Raw genomic sequence first — 15,570 nt, forward strand, 5'->3', positions numbered from 1 at the left:
GCGGGCCGTCACGTGACGCAGTGGCGGGCTCTTCCGAACCGGCGGCGGCGGCGGCGGCGGGTGCTGTCTGCCAGCGTAACGGCCGGGAGCTGGGCCGGGCCCGGGCCCGGGCCCGCTGCGGGGTGAGCGACCCGGGGCCCAGCCGGCTCCCGCCTCCCCTCTCCTTCTCCGGTTCTCTCCGGCGGGGGGGAGCGGGCGGGTAAACAGCGGCCTGCGCCCCGGTGACCGGTTGGGCCTGGCGAGCGGCTGGGGGAGAGGCCTCGGGCGGCCTGAGGGACGGGGAGGGGCGTCACCTGGGGCAGACTTGTGAGGGAAAAGTAGAAGAAATGATAAAATTAGGCAAGGTGGGAGTAGCCGGTGGAGGAAAACCAAGGGAATTCTAAAGCGTGATGCGTGGAGAAGTCGATAAAGGCTGGGGTGAGCAGTGGGCGACGGCTTGGAGTCTGTGTGCTTGCTGCGGGTTTCTGCTGCCTGCCCGGGGTATTTGGCTCCGGCGGGGGAGACTGGGCTAAGCAGGCTTGCTCCGATAGCGTTATTGTCGCTAGTGTGCGTGCTGGGGCTCTCCTTGGCTCCACACGAGCGGTTGGTCTCCGGGAGGTGCTGCTGGTGATTTCGGTATCTGGCTCCCGCCAAGCCCCGGGCCGAAGTCACCTGAGGAGGGTTACTTCCAAAGAGTGGGTAAATTTCCTTATTTCCTTCAGTTCCCCTTGACTCTTCGTGCCTCCCACTGTGCTCCTCTGCTTAGCGCTCGGGAAGGTGGTGCAGATGCATTGCAGTGCTAGCGGTGGGGGACTCTAAAGACCCCTTCAGAGTTCTGCAAGGTACGAGCAGCGTTTGTGGGTGTCACGAGGGCCATCTCTTAGGCACAGCCAAGCTAGAATGTCAAGTGCCAGCTTTATGTAATACATCTCCTAACGTGACCAAGATACTGCTAACAGCAGTGATGACATACTGCTAATAGCAAACTAGTTTTGTTGTATTATATTCCTAAATACTGTGGAGCTCTCTATTAAGCTTCTTATTATTCCCTACCAGGTAATACAAGAGTTGTTTGGGGTTTTTTTGTTTTTAATATTTAATACTATGTAAGAAAGCACACAAAAGGTATTTCTTACGGCACTCGCTTACCACAAGCTAAGAGAAATGGGAGGGGAGAAAACCATCGCATACTACTTTGGATGATCTGTTAATATATTTTGAAACATCTTGCACGTGTATCTTGCTTGAATGGTATGTTACATCACAGTATTTGGTTTTCTTCTAGTGGGGCTGTCCTGAATACTTGGTGCAATGGCTATGCAGGTGCAGTTCGAAGCAAATGCAGATACATCAGCAGAGGAAGAGAGCTTTGGACCACAGCTCATATCTAGGTTAGAGGTAGGTAAGGAGATAGGTCTAAGGTAATTTTTCAAGAAATCTGCTAGTCTTTTTCCTTAAACACAACTTGTATCTGAAAATTGTGTGGCTGAATTCTTACTTGCATTTTGTCAAAAAAACAAAACAAAACAAAAAACCCAACATGTTAAATCATGTTTTACGTTATGTTGCCTTGCTGCATACCCTTTCCTAACATGCATTGGTTACCTTCAGCATCTATTAAACCAAACAGAGAATGATATCTTCTGCCTGTTCTATGCCATCTATATAGTTAATAGCTTATGCAAACATTACATTGGTAAAAGGATTTAATTTTTTGTGGTTCATTGTGTGTAAGTGAATAGGGAGGTAACATTCAGTATGCTGACTTGTAATAACAGAGTTTGATCCAAATCTGCTGAAGACAGTTGAAGGTATTCAGTGGAAATTAGATTAAGGTATTTGCGTCTTAGTGTGTCCTTTTTCCTCCCCTCCCTTTCAGCAATGTGGTATAAATGCAAATGATGTGAAGAAATTAGAAGAAGCTGGATTTCACACAGTTGAGGCAGTTGCTTATGCACCAAAGAAGGAGCTACTAAATATTAAAGGCATCAGTGAAGCCAAAGCTGACAAAATCTTGGTAAGGATGTTATGGAAAAGCTTTAACCCAAGATATTCAAGAAGTTTTATTTCTACTGGCTTAAAGTGTTCTGGTGGTTTTGGAAGGTCTCCATTAATGATATGCCGAGAAGGGCAGTAAAGATGATTAGAGGTATGAGGTAACTTTTGATGAGAAGAGACAAAAACTGCTAGGATCAGCTTCAAGAAACAAAGAGGGAGGGACTATTAGAAAGGTCTATAAAAATTGTGGAAAGTATAGAGAATATGCCTGAGATGACTATTATTTCTAGCTCCATATTTCTCATGATAAGAAGGCTTATGATAAGCCTAAAGCAAAGAAAGTAGTTTTTCATACAGGTTGTAATTAAGTTATGGAAGTCCTTGTCCCAAGACACAGTGGACATCTGTAGCATAAATTGGTTTAAAAAGGGGCTAAGTGGAATGTTTGTGGGGTAATGTTCAGATCAAGAAGCTCGCTAACTGAACCCAGAGGAAATATTAGATAGAAGGTCAGTCCCTTGTTCTCTGCCTTGTTAAACTCTTTCCCTAAGCATCCACTGTTGGCAGTTGTCACGGCAGAGGATACTGCATTATAACGACTGGACTGACCCAGTACAGTGGTTCTTCTGTTATGTTGTTCTTAAGCATGCTAATTTTGTACCTTGGGTAGATATTCACCATGAGACCTGGGATTTAGTTCTGGGGACTGAGAGTGAAGCCTGAGTTGTAATCTCACAGCATCTTCTAGTTCAGAATGTAGAGTTTCTGCCAAACTAGTTCTCGTTTATTGAAATCTGACCTAGCACAATGTTTAACTCCAATACTTTTCTTACTTTGCATATTTATTCACTATTAGCAAGACAGCATTCCTAATAGGGTGTATGCTTATCCTAAGTATTTCAAGTTTCACGGGGACAAAACTGAACTAAAAGGGTGGGGGATGAGGGGGGAAGATTTCCATAAAATACACAAAATGGGTGTTGAAGCTTTTTCTTTGAGCAGAAGTTCAGCTCTTTCCAGAGGTACCAACTAATATATGGTCCATAAAATAGAATGTATGCATCAAATTATATAGGTGCTTCTCCATTTCACAAAATAGAAAATTACAGTATTAATTACTAGAGGGTGTAAATGAATGGGATGAACTCTTCTTGCACTGCTTAGTTTGGGTTTTTTTTTTTTAGGCTGAAGCAGCTAAACTGGTTCCGATGGGTTTCACCACAGCAACAGAATTCCACCAGCGAAGGTCAGAGATCATCCAGATCACCACTGGGTCCAAAGAACTTGACAAACTTCTTCAAGGTAATAATTTTATTTCTCTTTATTGGTTAGCCTTAGTTACCTGCTTCCCCCCTGAACATGATCCTTGTACAAAACCACATAAGACACACAAGTTCTGGTTGAAGGAAAAATCTCCTCAGGTACTGCTCTCTTTTATCACAATTGATTTTCTTTTAAAAGCTGCAGAAATAGGTTTAAAACTTTTTAGTCATGATGCAATACCCAAAGCTGTTCATTTTGGATGTTTCTAGTTTATTCTAGTCTATGACCTATTTCAAGAAAACAAAATCAGGTATATCTTCTCTCCATTCCTACTTGTAATCAAAAAATCAAAACAAGTCCTTTCAGCTTTTCAGCATCTTTAGAAATACACTTACGTAAACTTCTTATCTGCAACATGAACAAACTTCAGCATGAAAACCAGTTTTTCCAATTAGAGTTTTGAAACTTTTAACCAAAGTAAGTGTTTAACTGAGTCTCTGTAAATGTAATACTTCATATGTGGTCTTTGATTGAAGTATGTGACCTTTTTTAAATTATTATTATTGTTGTTGTTGTTGTTCTTATTGTTATCATCATCATCATTATTATCTTTATTTTTATTTTCCCTTCAGGAGGAATAGAAACAGGGTCCATAACAGAGTTATTTGGGGAATTTCGTACTGGAAAAACACAATTGTGTCATACCCTGGCAGTAACCTGTCAAGTGAGTAGTCCACTTTATTAAAATCAAGTATTCGGACAACACGGCTTTTGGATATTTGCTAATTTGTGCACTTTTCTCAACCAATACAAATGTGATACATGTGAACAGCTGCAAAGAACGTGAGTATTTGCAGCACCCTTGGTTGTACTCGCAGCTTTCTAGGATCTTTTGTTTCATTCTTAATCTGCCTGCTAGGGTTACTTTAGCAGCAATTAAATTTGTGATGTTTTTTGCCTGTGTTTAACATGTTCTGTAGCTTTTTTTTTTTTCCTCTCTCCTCAGTATTCTGACAACAAAATTTAACACGTTGGCCTTGTAGTGTAATTTTAGGTCTTAAATGCAGAGAAGCGTTTGATCTCTCTTCAGGTGCTCTAGACTGCAGAGAACCTTTCTTATCACCAAGAGTGTTGAAAGAGAAGAAACTGTGCTGGGTTCAATGAGTTTCTTTGACTAGCTGCCTTTTTTTTTTTTTTTTTTTTTTTGCTAACGAATCCTAAGCTTTCTTCACTTTACTTTTGTAAAAGCCTTCAGCTGGCTCTTGTGATCCAACAGTGGATCAGTTTGGAGTAACTTTTTTCCTAATCTTAGTTTAAACAAATAATAGTGTTTATTACTTTATAGAGGTTGCTATTTCATAAAATATTAGAGGCTTTGGGCTTAATTTGATCACTTAGTTAACACCATTATGCTCCTAAAGTTACCAGCTCAAAGCACAGCACCTGTCCTTTTATGTAGGTATCAGAGATCGAAACCAGGAATCTTTCTTCTCACTTTTCCCAGACAAATGTGCCTTTAATCACAATAGCTTGGTATGTTATTTATTGTATGATATCAGTTGAGGGCGTAAGGCAGTAACTGGATTATTTGTTGATACTTTATTTCATGTTCGTTCATTTGCTTTTCCTTTAGCTTCCCATTGACCGAGGTGGTGGTGAAGGAAAAGCTATGTATATTGACACAGAAGGGACCTTCCGTCCAGAACGTCTTCTTGCTGTGGCTGAAAGGTCTGTACTTAGGGCTAGAAGTAAACTAGCATTAGTTGAAGAAAGGAATACATTTACTCATGGGACAACTTAGTTAATAAGGATCACTGTGTAAATCAGCCTGTCTCCTTAAATTCACGGGGCTGTTGCAATAAGACCTGTCCCTAAAAAAACCAACCAAATGAAAACCTTTCTGTATTCTAGTTGTCTGCCTACCTACGTGCATGTCAGACCACTTCATTAGCTGTATTTTATAAACAAAGTTTCTAGTTTTACTTCGATATGACAGCAGCTAACATCATTGTCCTCTGGAATATGATGTCTTCACTTCCTACTAGTGTCTCTTTCAAATTCAGTTTTACTGTTAGTGAAATACATTCAAAGATTTTTCTTAAATTCTGCCAATAGCATTACCTTGAAACAAAGATTCTTTTGCAAAAAGGTTATTGGAACACCAGCTGGCAAATTTTTGTTAGGAAATATGAGAGCAACCACTGTCTGGTTGAAAAGCTGTTTTCTCATCTCCTGCCTCTATCTCAGAATGTTCTGATGTGTCTTTTATACCAACTGGAAAGTAAAAGTTAAATACCCAAATAAAAATACTGCTGTCTACACAGAGATTCTGGTTAGACTTAAAAGCCTGAAGTACTGGTTTTGTACATTAGAAAAAGGAGCTACTTCTGGTCTTGCGATTTCTTTAGACTTTCTCAAAATTAAAACTGCTTCTATGGGGTTTAATTCTCTGTGATTGTTGTTTCAATTAAATATCAAGACATATTTATGCATTTTCAGTGAACTCGGGTTGAAGTATTTATTTGTCTTGCAGTGCTTAGCAATTGCTGAAATTGCGTCAGCTTGAACAGAAAAGTAGCCCAATGCTTTGCGAAGGGCTGTGAAGCATGTCATAACTGACTGAAGTAGGAGAGGAATTTTAAGGATGCAGAATGCAATAATTCAGATTGGAATTTGGGCCTAAGCTTCAGATTAACAATTTCAGTTAGAAGGTAGTTTTAAAAAATATTTCCACCTAGATACTGATTAGAATGTTCGTGTCAGTAAGCTGTGCACTTTCTTTGGGAAGTAGTAAGGTGTTTCTAAGCTGCAAGCCAAAATCATGCAGCAAGGCTGGGCTGATTTGACTACAGAGGCTCAGATGTTCTGCAAAGATAAAATCAATTGACCTGTTTTCTACTACACTTTTGCTAGTCTGATTTAGGTTCATAGTTTTTCAGGTTGTGTATGTGGGGTTTTTTAAATAGTATTTTAAAAACTTTTGTACAAATATCCTAGCTTAAAAAGCAACTGTCTTCCTTTTTTTTTTTTTTTTTTTTTAACCTTGCAATTAGAGAATCAAGCCTTAATTGCCAAGTGACTGTGTTTCCTTCAAGCAGCCTTCGAGTATACTTCAAGGCCTGGCCTGTCATTATAGATGTTGTCTCTAAAGTGTCTTTGTTTTCACTCTTCATCATTCCTCAGTGTAATTTTTTTTTTTTTTTTTTTTTTTCCACAAAATGATTTATTTTTTTTTGCCAAGACTCCATGTGACCTCTTAGGCAAAGCTGCCTTCCTTATGCCATAGGCTGATTTCAAAGTATGTCTGCTTTGTAATATCATGCTGCATAGCTAATAGTCTCTATGGGGCAGAAACTTAAGTTTTAATTTGGTTTAATGAGGCTTGATTCCGTGCCACTGAAGGCGGTCCTGCCATTCCTTTTGCCCCACAGTGTTGGCACGAGTGGCTGTTAGGCTGTAGGCTGAAGCAGAGCAGTTGCTAATGTGGTTCAAAGCAGGGCAGCATAAATTGCTGGTGCTGGAGCAAAGGAGGGGGCAAGAATGAGCAGCTGGAAGCAGAGAGAATGAAAGGGTAGGACTGCTGCTTTTTAGTAGCAGCACAGATTTATGAGGTAATGCCAGTATTTATGGGCCTTTCCATGACAGTAGGTAGAAAAATCAAGTAAGATTTAATACCAAACCAATATGACGTGCTAGCCCACAAGAGATGCTTCATTTTCTTTATAGAGGGAGATGATCTAATTGACATACCATCCTAAATGAATGAAGTAAGGTCAAGTTATTAAAAAATAGTAAGCTGAAGATTTGGATCAGTGCTGGATTTGGATGGTTTGTTACTAAAAGCCAAAAAAAAAAAATCTTTGGAAGACATTTTGCACAGGTCTTAGAGGTTAATTTGACAGATGTTCACTTTGGAAACATCTGGTATTACTATTCCTCTCCCCTCTTTCTGCTGCTACTCTCTCCCCACAGCTATTGTGTAATTGTTTCTCTGCAGGAAGTAATTTCCCTCACTTTTTTGCTACTGGAAGGGAATCCATGCTTCCTAATTATCTGGGGACAGTACCAACTAAATGCTGTTAACTGTCATTGAAGACAATTTGATCTAACACTGCTGGCTTTTCCTGCAGCAAGTAGAGGATGACTCCTATATTTCCTGTCACCAGTGGGTATTTGGCAACATTGCCCTTTTGGGCACTGATGAGAAAGTGAAATGATGTTTGCAGCAGTCATAGGTACATCCATAAGAGGGTATCTGTTCCTGGCTGTATACACAGAGTACTTCTTCCAGTCAGTTCCATCCCATCAGCCCTCAGTCTTTTTCTTCAGCTCAGCTAGGATGGAGGCTAACCATCTTTCAACTAATTTCTTTCTGTAGTCTACTGATTTGCCAAATATTTGACTAGCACCCTTGACTTTAATCTTGAATATATAATATTTCAGTGTGGTCTTGCTTCAGAATGCTAGTCAGGACTGGCTCTTATTCACCTTCAAACATAAGGTGCCAGTAGTCTAGTAAGGTTGGATTATTGGATTTGTTAATAGCTATCATGTGCAGGTAACAAATTTAATTGGTAACTGTGATTCTAAAAGTGTACTGTTCAAAGCTATGCTTAGCCTAGAAGTTGAATTAGGGAGGGAGATGTTAGGTGTCCAGCTGTGAAAAGCAGAATACTGAAGTCATAAAGATACTTACCTTAATTCACGTTCTTAATTTGATGTATTTTGGTGTGACTTGGATCTTTCATACTGTTCACTGATGAAAGTCAAATTCAGCCATACTAGTGTCATTAGAGTGTAAAACTGTATTGTTAGAAGTTGTGGTCCTTCGCCAGAGAGCCCTCTTTGACCTGGGTCTTCAGGCAGAATCTAAAAAATAGTTCTGTGACAACAGAAAAGTTTTGCACTCTTCTCTCAGGACATCTTATGAACTGAACGTGCACTTATGTCCATTGATTCAGTGTACCACTGATGTACGCACTCCATTTAATTTGCTTTACGTAGACATTTTAAGTATGCCTCTCCAAAGTGCCTGTACACTCATGCATGCAGAATGGGGAACAAGTGGGAGGAGTTAGACATCCGTGTCCAGTTTCAGGCCTGAAAACTCATTGTGATGGCAGAGAAGCAGTGACCATGAGGTGGCGGAGTTCAGGATCCTGAGACAGGTGCAAGGCACTAAGTGGGATCGCAATAGTAGACTTCAGGAGAGTGGACTTTTACCTCTTCAGGGATCTGCTTGGAAGAATCCCATGGGACACGCCCTTTGAATGAAGAGGGATGTAGGAGGGCTGGCTGATTGTCAAGGATCAACTCCTCCAAGTTCAAGAACAGTCCATCCTGTTGAACAGGCAATCAAGCAAAGGCAGTCGGGGGCCGATATGGATGAACAAGGAGCTCCTGTTAAATGTAGAAAGGAAGCATACAAGAGGTGGAAGCAGGGACAGGGGACCTGGGAGGAATATAGAGGCGCTGTCCAAGCATGCAGAAATGGGGTTGGGAAGGCCAAGTCTGACTGGAGTTGAATGTGGTGAGGTATGCAAAACGTAGGAAGGAAGGGTTCTAGTGTTCAGTGTGGCCAAACATTAGAACAGGTTGCCCAGAGAGGTGGTGGAGACTCCATCCTTGAAGATGTTCAAAACCTGACTGGACAGTCCTGAGCAACCTGCTGCAGCTGATCCTGCTTTGAGCAGGGAGGGGAATGATCCACAGAGAATCCTTTCAACTTGAAAGAGTCTGTAATTCTGTGAAATATGCTGTAGTGTGAAATGAAAAATGAGAACAAATTATGTATGTGTTCTCTCGTTGGAAAAAATATTACTACATTTCAGATCCAAGGAGGATAACCCACTGGTTTGCCAAATTCTAAGGGATTTCTCAAAGTGCCATAAAAATAATTTAAATGCAAGATATTGATTTTAAATTATTATTATTAATAATAATAATAATATTGTAGTAAACCACTGACAGAGGTATTGCAGGTGGGAGGCTGTTTGTCACTGCTTTTCATTACCAATATACTGCTTTCAGAATATTCTATTCCAGAATGGTAGCTTTCCTTGCCTGTCGTTTTATTTTGAGGAAAATGTCTGGTGTTCTACTTTACTATTGTTCCTAGACAGGAAAATAGTCTTTAAAAATGGTTTCCAATCATTCTGTTCTCTTTTCATCCCCAAGTTGTGTTGCATTTTTTTCTGTCTGTTTTTATCTCTAAGACTCTCCGAGGAATGTGAATTTTTATTCTCGTCTTTAGGTAAACCTGCTAGATAACTCCTATTGATGAAGTTGTCACTTAAAGGTTTTTATTTTTCTTTTTCATGGATTTCTCCAGATATGGCTTGTCTGGCAGTGATGTCCTAGATAATGTGGCATACGCTCGAGGTTTTAACACAGATCATCAGACCCAGCTCCTGTATCAGGCATCTGCTATGATGGCTGAATCACGGTAATAAGACTGATTTAGATGGAATGATTTTTGTGCTGGCACATAATCATATTATAAAGCTACCTGTAGATGATGAACAACTGCAAGAGAAGTATAGATTACATAATTGTGAAACGTCAAAGTAATTGTTTACTTCAAAAGTTAACTTTTTTGCAGTATACTTGCTTTCTTCAGTGCTTAGCTCCATTAGATCAGGTTTTGTTACTCTCACATTGGATTATGCTTTGGCATATCCAGATAATAAGCTTGGTGTATAAGCAATCACTTGTCAGTTAATACCTCTTGCTGTTGAAATGTTGGGTGACAGTGACTGACTTGAACTGTGACAACTGATGTTACTTTACGAAGAACACGTGCCAGCCTGAGGAACAATTTTAAAGATCAGTTTATAATTGTTTTCAGAAACAGAGTGTTGATGTAGAGCGTGCCAAGCACTGAACCTGCGCAGTCAGCTTTAGCTTGAAACTTAAGATTTATGGGCCCCTTTAGAGGGAAGGAGGTGGTGGTATGATGTGTATAGGAACCTGTCCACAGAATATCTGTGGTGTCGAAAGGTTAAATTCTGGGCTAGTTTATAAGAGTACAGTAAATCTAAGTTTTTAATCATGCAGCCACTTTCTTTGGGTTTACTGGGTTTTATCATACAGTTAGTAATCTGAACATTACAGGTCAAGTCAGTGTTGTTAAAAATAATAATTCTGCTAACTGACAGGTTGAGAGGAGCTTACATCCACATCTGTACGCAGCCTTAGAATTTGCTGGGTGCTGTCATGTGCCCATGGAGGCATTATTCATGCCTGGAAATGTTGATGAGAACCTTGTACTTCTCCAGATACGCGCTGCTGATAGTGGACAGTGCCACAGCCCTTTATCGGACAGATTACTCAGGAAGAGGTGAGCTGTCAGCTAGACAGATGCATCTGGCCAGATTTCTGCGTATGCTTCTTCGACTTGCAGATGAGGTAAACTATGAACTTTGCTTTAGTCTCTAAAGGACTGGTGATCAGTTTTCTTTCTCTTGTAAAGCTTAGCAGTGTTGTACAAATGGTTTTCTGCCTGCTCAGTGTCTGCTTCCATTTTGTTTTGAGATGCATGATAAAGTGGCTATGGACAGCAGAGAGGGCAGCAGAAGTGCATGCATGTCTCTCTTCTTTGCTTTTCTTTTTTCTCTCTCTTCTGCTTTTCTTTTTTCTCTCTCTTCTGCTTTTCTTTTTTCTCTCTCTTCTGCTTTTCTTTTTTCTCTCTCTTCTGCTTTTCTTTTTTCTCTCTCTTCTGCTTTTCTTTTTCTCTCTCTCTTCTTTTTCTCTCTCTCTTTTCTCTCTCTTTTTCTCTCTCTTCTGCTTTTCTTTTCCTTTGTTCATATTGTGGAAAATAAATTTATTTTGATTTATTGCTTTTCTCCTTACAGTTTGGTGTGGCAGTTGTGATCACTAACCAAGTGGTAGCACAAGTAGATGGAGCAGCCATGTTTGCTGCAGATCCCAAAAAACCTATAGGAGGAAATATCATAGCACATGCTTCCACCACAAGGTAAGAGAATAGATTATCATACCATTAGACTTGTTTTGGAAGATTTTGTGAAACTAGCTAAGTACCTTTAAATTTTGGGTTTCTACATAGTCTGTCAATGGCAAGTCCAGCCTGCTTCTCACAAATGAGTGCCATTCTGAGCACTCATTAATCTGCAGTAAAATCAACACAACATTTTCAGAAGTTCTTATAGCTCTACAGTGTTCTGTACTCATGTACTAACATAATGTTTTAGTGATTATGATAATGATTTACTAAAAGTAGGCTACATGCCCTTACCTGGTTTTTTTTCCTTCTCCCTATTAGACTGTATCTGCGAAAAGGCCGAGGTGAAACCAGAATATGTAAAATTTATGACTCGCCTTGCCTTCCTGAGGCTGAAGCAATGTTTGCTATTAATGCTGATGGAGTGGGAGATGCTAAAGACTGAAGACTCCATTTCATTTCCCATGTAATCCAAGACTATGTGTCCATAAAACGCTCCTTTCTTTGTGGCACCTTACAGATGCTTTCCCAACACAGCTGCTGTTCAAATGCTGGCAGAGCAATCTGTTGTATTTCAGCATAGAAGTCCATCAGGTGAATACACTTTGAGACACATCTAGAGGTGTTGCTTGGAAGAGATCTCCCATTCTGGGCTTTAGTCACATGTTAGATTAACGTGGTTTCTTGAGAACATTTTCAGAGGACCATAGCCTTTGTATTTTCCTCACGTCTGTTGCTCCAGCTGGATTCTACCAGTGGACATAGCACAGTAAAATCTAAGAGTATGTGGCTGTAGTTCATAACTTGGGTTCACTGGTGAGTTTGTCAAATAAGAACAGTGGTGACTTAAATACTTAATGGATTGCTTTAATTATAAAATAAAGCAGAATGGTATTCCACAACAAGAATTTGAGGCTATTGCTGGGATTGATGATGATCACCATTCATATTCTTTATGTTAATTTTGTTTTGGATGGTGCAACATGCTAGGTTTTGGGAACTGTTAATTTACATTTCAATTACATTTTTTGCATTTCATTAATTCTCTGTGGAAATCTGCTTTTAATAAAAAGGACCATGAAAATATTGATGACGTTACAGGTTTCTGGGCTTCAGCCAGGTGTTAATTCAGACTGAGGCATTTTTTATCTGCAGGTAGTAAGAAGATGCATAAATCTTCAATGAATCTCAGTCTGGATGGTTTGTTTTTTTTTCCTCCTAGTGGTAACAAAATGCATCAACTCCTTGATTTGAGATGTGCAGTGCAACTGTGCTCTAAGTGCCCTGTAGATGTCTTTTAAGAATTTTTGAGTTAAAAAGGTTCTTTTATATTATGCAATATTTTTATATAAGTTATGCTATTGTGAACTACTCTAAACTTGATTAAAGAGAATAATATCATTTGGTGGTTGGCAGCAAAAAGTATTTTCCTTGTTCTTTTTCTCTGGCACAATTTTTCTGGGACAAATAATGAAGAATACATACAGTGGGATCCAACTGTCTCTTACAGGCTAGCAGGCATAGGCTACATTTATTCAGGTACATAGATACTTGTGCTGTATTGACTACTAAATCTCATGAGATGGAAAGTTGTCTGCTGTCTCATAGCTGAATGCCTTTGTTCTTAAATTCTGCGTAGCCACGGAGTGTCTGCTGTTTCTATTCGGAAGATGTGCACAAAAGGCCATTGCTGTCACCATTGTCTGCAGCTGAGTTTCAAGAATCAAAACTCATAAAAATGTTAACTAGGGGATTAAATTGGGGTTGAACTCATTGGTAGGGAACTGAGATGTTCAGTCTTTGTAGTGGCACAGGTTCAGCATCTTACTTGTTACTCAGACTTGCCCTACGTGTAGGTGAAGATGGTACAACATACTGTCTATGATTGCTGTTGTCTGACATGATCCTGTTATTGCCTAAAGTATTCTAGATGTTAATGATGTTGGCTGAAACCTGATGTGGCTGGGGTCTGTAATAGGCTGATACTTCTGGGAGGGAGGGTGGGGAAATCTGGCAAAGACTTTCAGCTGTCTTCAGGAGTGAGACTAGAGTAAAAGGCAATGTTATGACCTGTCAGAAAAGTCCAGATGTCTGAGAAGTTCTAGCCTTTCTGGTTTTGAGAGTCCAGACCTGAGGGTTGGCAGAAGGTTGTCTCTGAAATGAAATGTCTCATGCTGCCCCTGCAGAAAGTTGCTTACAGGTAACCAAGTGGTTTTTGGTTTTTAAGCCCCACTTTGTAAACATGTACGTATTGTGTAGTATCATTTAGGTATAAATGACACGTTATGGGACGATGGAATGGTTTGTTTTATTGCTTTTGGCTACAGTAAAAGTCAAAGTCATGTTTCTTTTCTGCTCTGTTGCTTCTCTTCAGTGTCCTTTGTGGAGAAGGAGTTTTGCCACACCTATATCGTAGTCCTCTGCTGTTTGCATCTCTTTGTATGTTAGTGCTGTGTAATTCAATTTAATAGAACCCCCCCTTTTTTTTTTCTCCTTTTCAAAGTCTGCTTAGGTCTTTGAACAACTAAAATTATATCTGAAGTCCTCTCTCCATATAATGCTCAGCATGGAAACCTATTTTTCTAATAGCCTGCAGTACTTCTCTTTGCTAGCTGAAAGGTTTGTGACTTTGGGAGAGCAAAGGTGAAGAATCTAGGAAATATTTGTTCCTCTAAGCTGTTATATGGCTTAGACTGAACTTGGAGGGGGTTTTGGTTTGGTGCTTTTAAACACAAGAACCTTTTTCAAAAGATCTTTCTCAAGCCATTTATGACATCCCTGTAGCAGCTGCACAGGCAACTATTTCCATAGAGGGTTTAAGTTGCTTACAACACAATGCTATGAAACACTAATTAAATAAGCTTATTGTCAATGTTGCTTCAACCTCAAGGAGGCATAATTAATATTCCTTTAGTAAACATTTTTCCTGCTGTCTCCTTGAAATAGTTCTCTCAGTGTTGCCCCAAAAGTTCCTCTCAAGGCAGTGGAATATGATGAGAAATCATATTCACTTTTAAATTCTAAAGTGTGTTTTTGTGTGTTTGCGCAATTGTCTGGCTCACATTCATCCAGCCAACTTTTGCTATGTTTGAACCCATGTCTAGAGGTGAAAAGGAAGCTACAGCCGAATTGAAATGCATACAGAAGTACGTGCATTACTCTGAACTACTTGTGCCTTACTGGAGCACGATGGAGAGCGGTTTGATGAATTAAACCGACATAGATAGTCTGCAGTGTTTTGTTTCCACGTTTCCCTTGAGAGTTGCGTTAGTCTCCGAACAGCTGTCTGCTTTGCTCCTGGGATCGGCCGCCTCTCCCTCAGCACCGGTTCGTTACCAGTCACGCAGGCTCTGCCCATCCGCGGCTGCATCTGGTTTGAATTGCCAGAAGAGTTGGCGATGCTATTAGCCACACGCAACTTGCATTTTGTACACAAATTAAAAACCCCTCGTAATACAAATGCAAAGCACAGAGACTGCAAGGAGCAAAGCGAGGCTCACAGTTGGAAGGACACGAGCGTAGAGTGATGTTGAGAAATATTCCTGTTTTCTTTAGAAGAGAACAGCTACATCTCGTAACTCCACGCATCTCGCTTTGCAGACAGATAGCTGCCTTGGCTGTATGTCATGGTGTGCGGTCAGTGAAGTTTTCCCAACTACCCAGCTTTAGAAGCAAATGCTAAATTTTTCCAGATGCAGCTGTGGTGGTGCAAGTGTAAAGTGCTGCTCAGTGGCTCCAGTTCACCCTTTTTATTAGCTTTGCAAATACACAAACCCACTGTGTGACAACAGTGCTTCACTGGGATGTGTTTTTAATTGTGGGGAGGAATCTTTGTTAAAGGTCCCAACCCAGACCCAAAACAATCGGATCTCTGCATCTGGTTTATGTTATCTCAGTTCAGTATTCCTGGTGCCTCAGTTTCCCCACCAAGACCTGAGGTTGCAGCATCAGCCTTACGGGGTGACCTCGTACAACCTGTGTTACTCTAGCCAGGGAGGAGAAAATAACCAAAGGTAGAGTGTCCAAAGTCTAAGGTCACACTTAGTTATTTTCACTGCATAACTTGAGTTAATTAAACTACACAAACTTGTACTTGAGTTTATTGTTATGCTGCTGACCTTGGCTGATAGTGTGTATTAGTCTTGGCTGTGGTGGTTTTTCTTGTAAGATTGATCAATGTGTGTTTATGCTATTGAAATGTAGCTTTAATCCTCCATCCTTCCTGGCACAGACCTCACTGTTGATGGTGAAAAGAACTGTTTCCCTGTCGGGTAGTTTCAGTGTTTATTTTCAAATAAAATATAAATAAAAATAAAATATAAATTAGTTTCTATGTTCCATAGAGTTACATCTTTCTTTCCTCTGTCTCA

General features: G+C 40.2%; 1 protein-coding gene across 2 annotated transcripts; it reads left to right on the forward strand.

Annotated features, from left to right (window-relative positions):
* On the forward strand, nucleotides 1-12,224 carry RAD51 (RAD51 recombinase). 2 transcript variants are annotated; one of them, XM_041129391.1, is made up of 10 exons: nucleotides 1-122; nucleotides 1,265-1,377; nucleotides 1,859-1,996; nucleotides 3,162-3,279; nucleotides 3,873-3,964; nucleotides 4,874-4,968; nucleotides 9,572-9,685; nucleotides 10,518-10,647; nucleotides 11,094-11,215; nucleotides 11,522-12,224. In XM_041129391.1, the coding sequence occupies exons 2-10, from the start codon at nucleotides 1,291-1,293 to the stop codon at nucleotides 11,643-11,645; spliced, it is 1,020 nt and encodes a 339-aa protein (XP_040985325.1). In that variant the 5' UTR covers nucleotides 1-122; nucleotides 1,265-1,290; the 3' UTR covers nucleotides 11,646-12,224. The 2 variants fall into 2 exon arrangements, with proteins under 2 accessions (XP_040985325.1, XP_029895729.1); XM_030039869.2 differs by lacking the exon at nucleotides 1-122 and adding an exon at nucleotides 697-821.
* The last annotated feature ends 3,346 nt before the right edge of the window (nucleotides 12,225-15,570 follow it).

This window comes from Aquila chrysaetos, chromosome 16 (assembly GCF_900496995.4).
Source record: "Aquila chrysaetos chrysaetos chromosome 16, bAquChr1.4, whole genome shotgun sequence".
Classification (NCBI taxonomy): Eukaryota; Metazoa; Chordata; class Aves; order Accipitriformes; family Accipitridae; genus Aquila; species Aquila chrysaetos.

Excerpts from the sequence above, each read along its gene's own strand:
- RAD51 (XM_041129391.1), top strand. The coding sequence starts at position 1,291 with ATGGCTATGCAGGTGCAGTTCGAAGCAAATGCAGATACATCAGCAGAG. Across the intron at positions 3,280-3,872 it reads ACTTGACAAACTTCTTCAAG|GAGGAATAGAAACAGGGTCC; the intron begins GTAATAATTTTA and ends TTTTCCCTTCAG. Across the intron at positions 4,969-9,571 it reads CTTCTTGCTGTGGCTGAAAG|ATATGGCTTGTCTGGCAGTG; the intron begins GTCTGTACTTAG and ends GGATTTCTCCAG.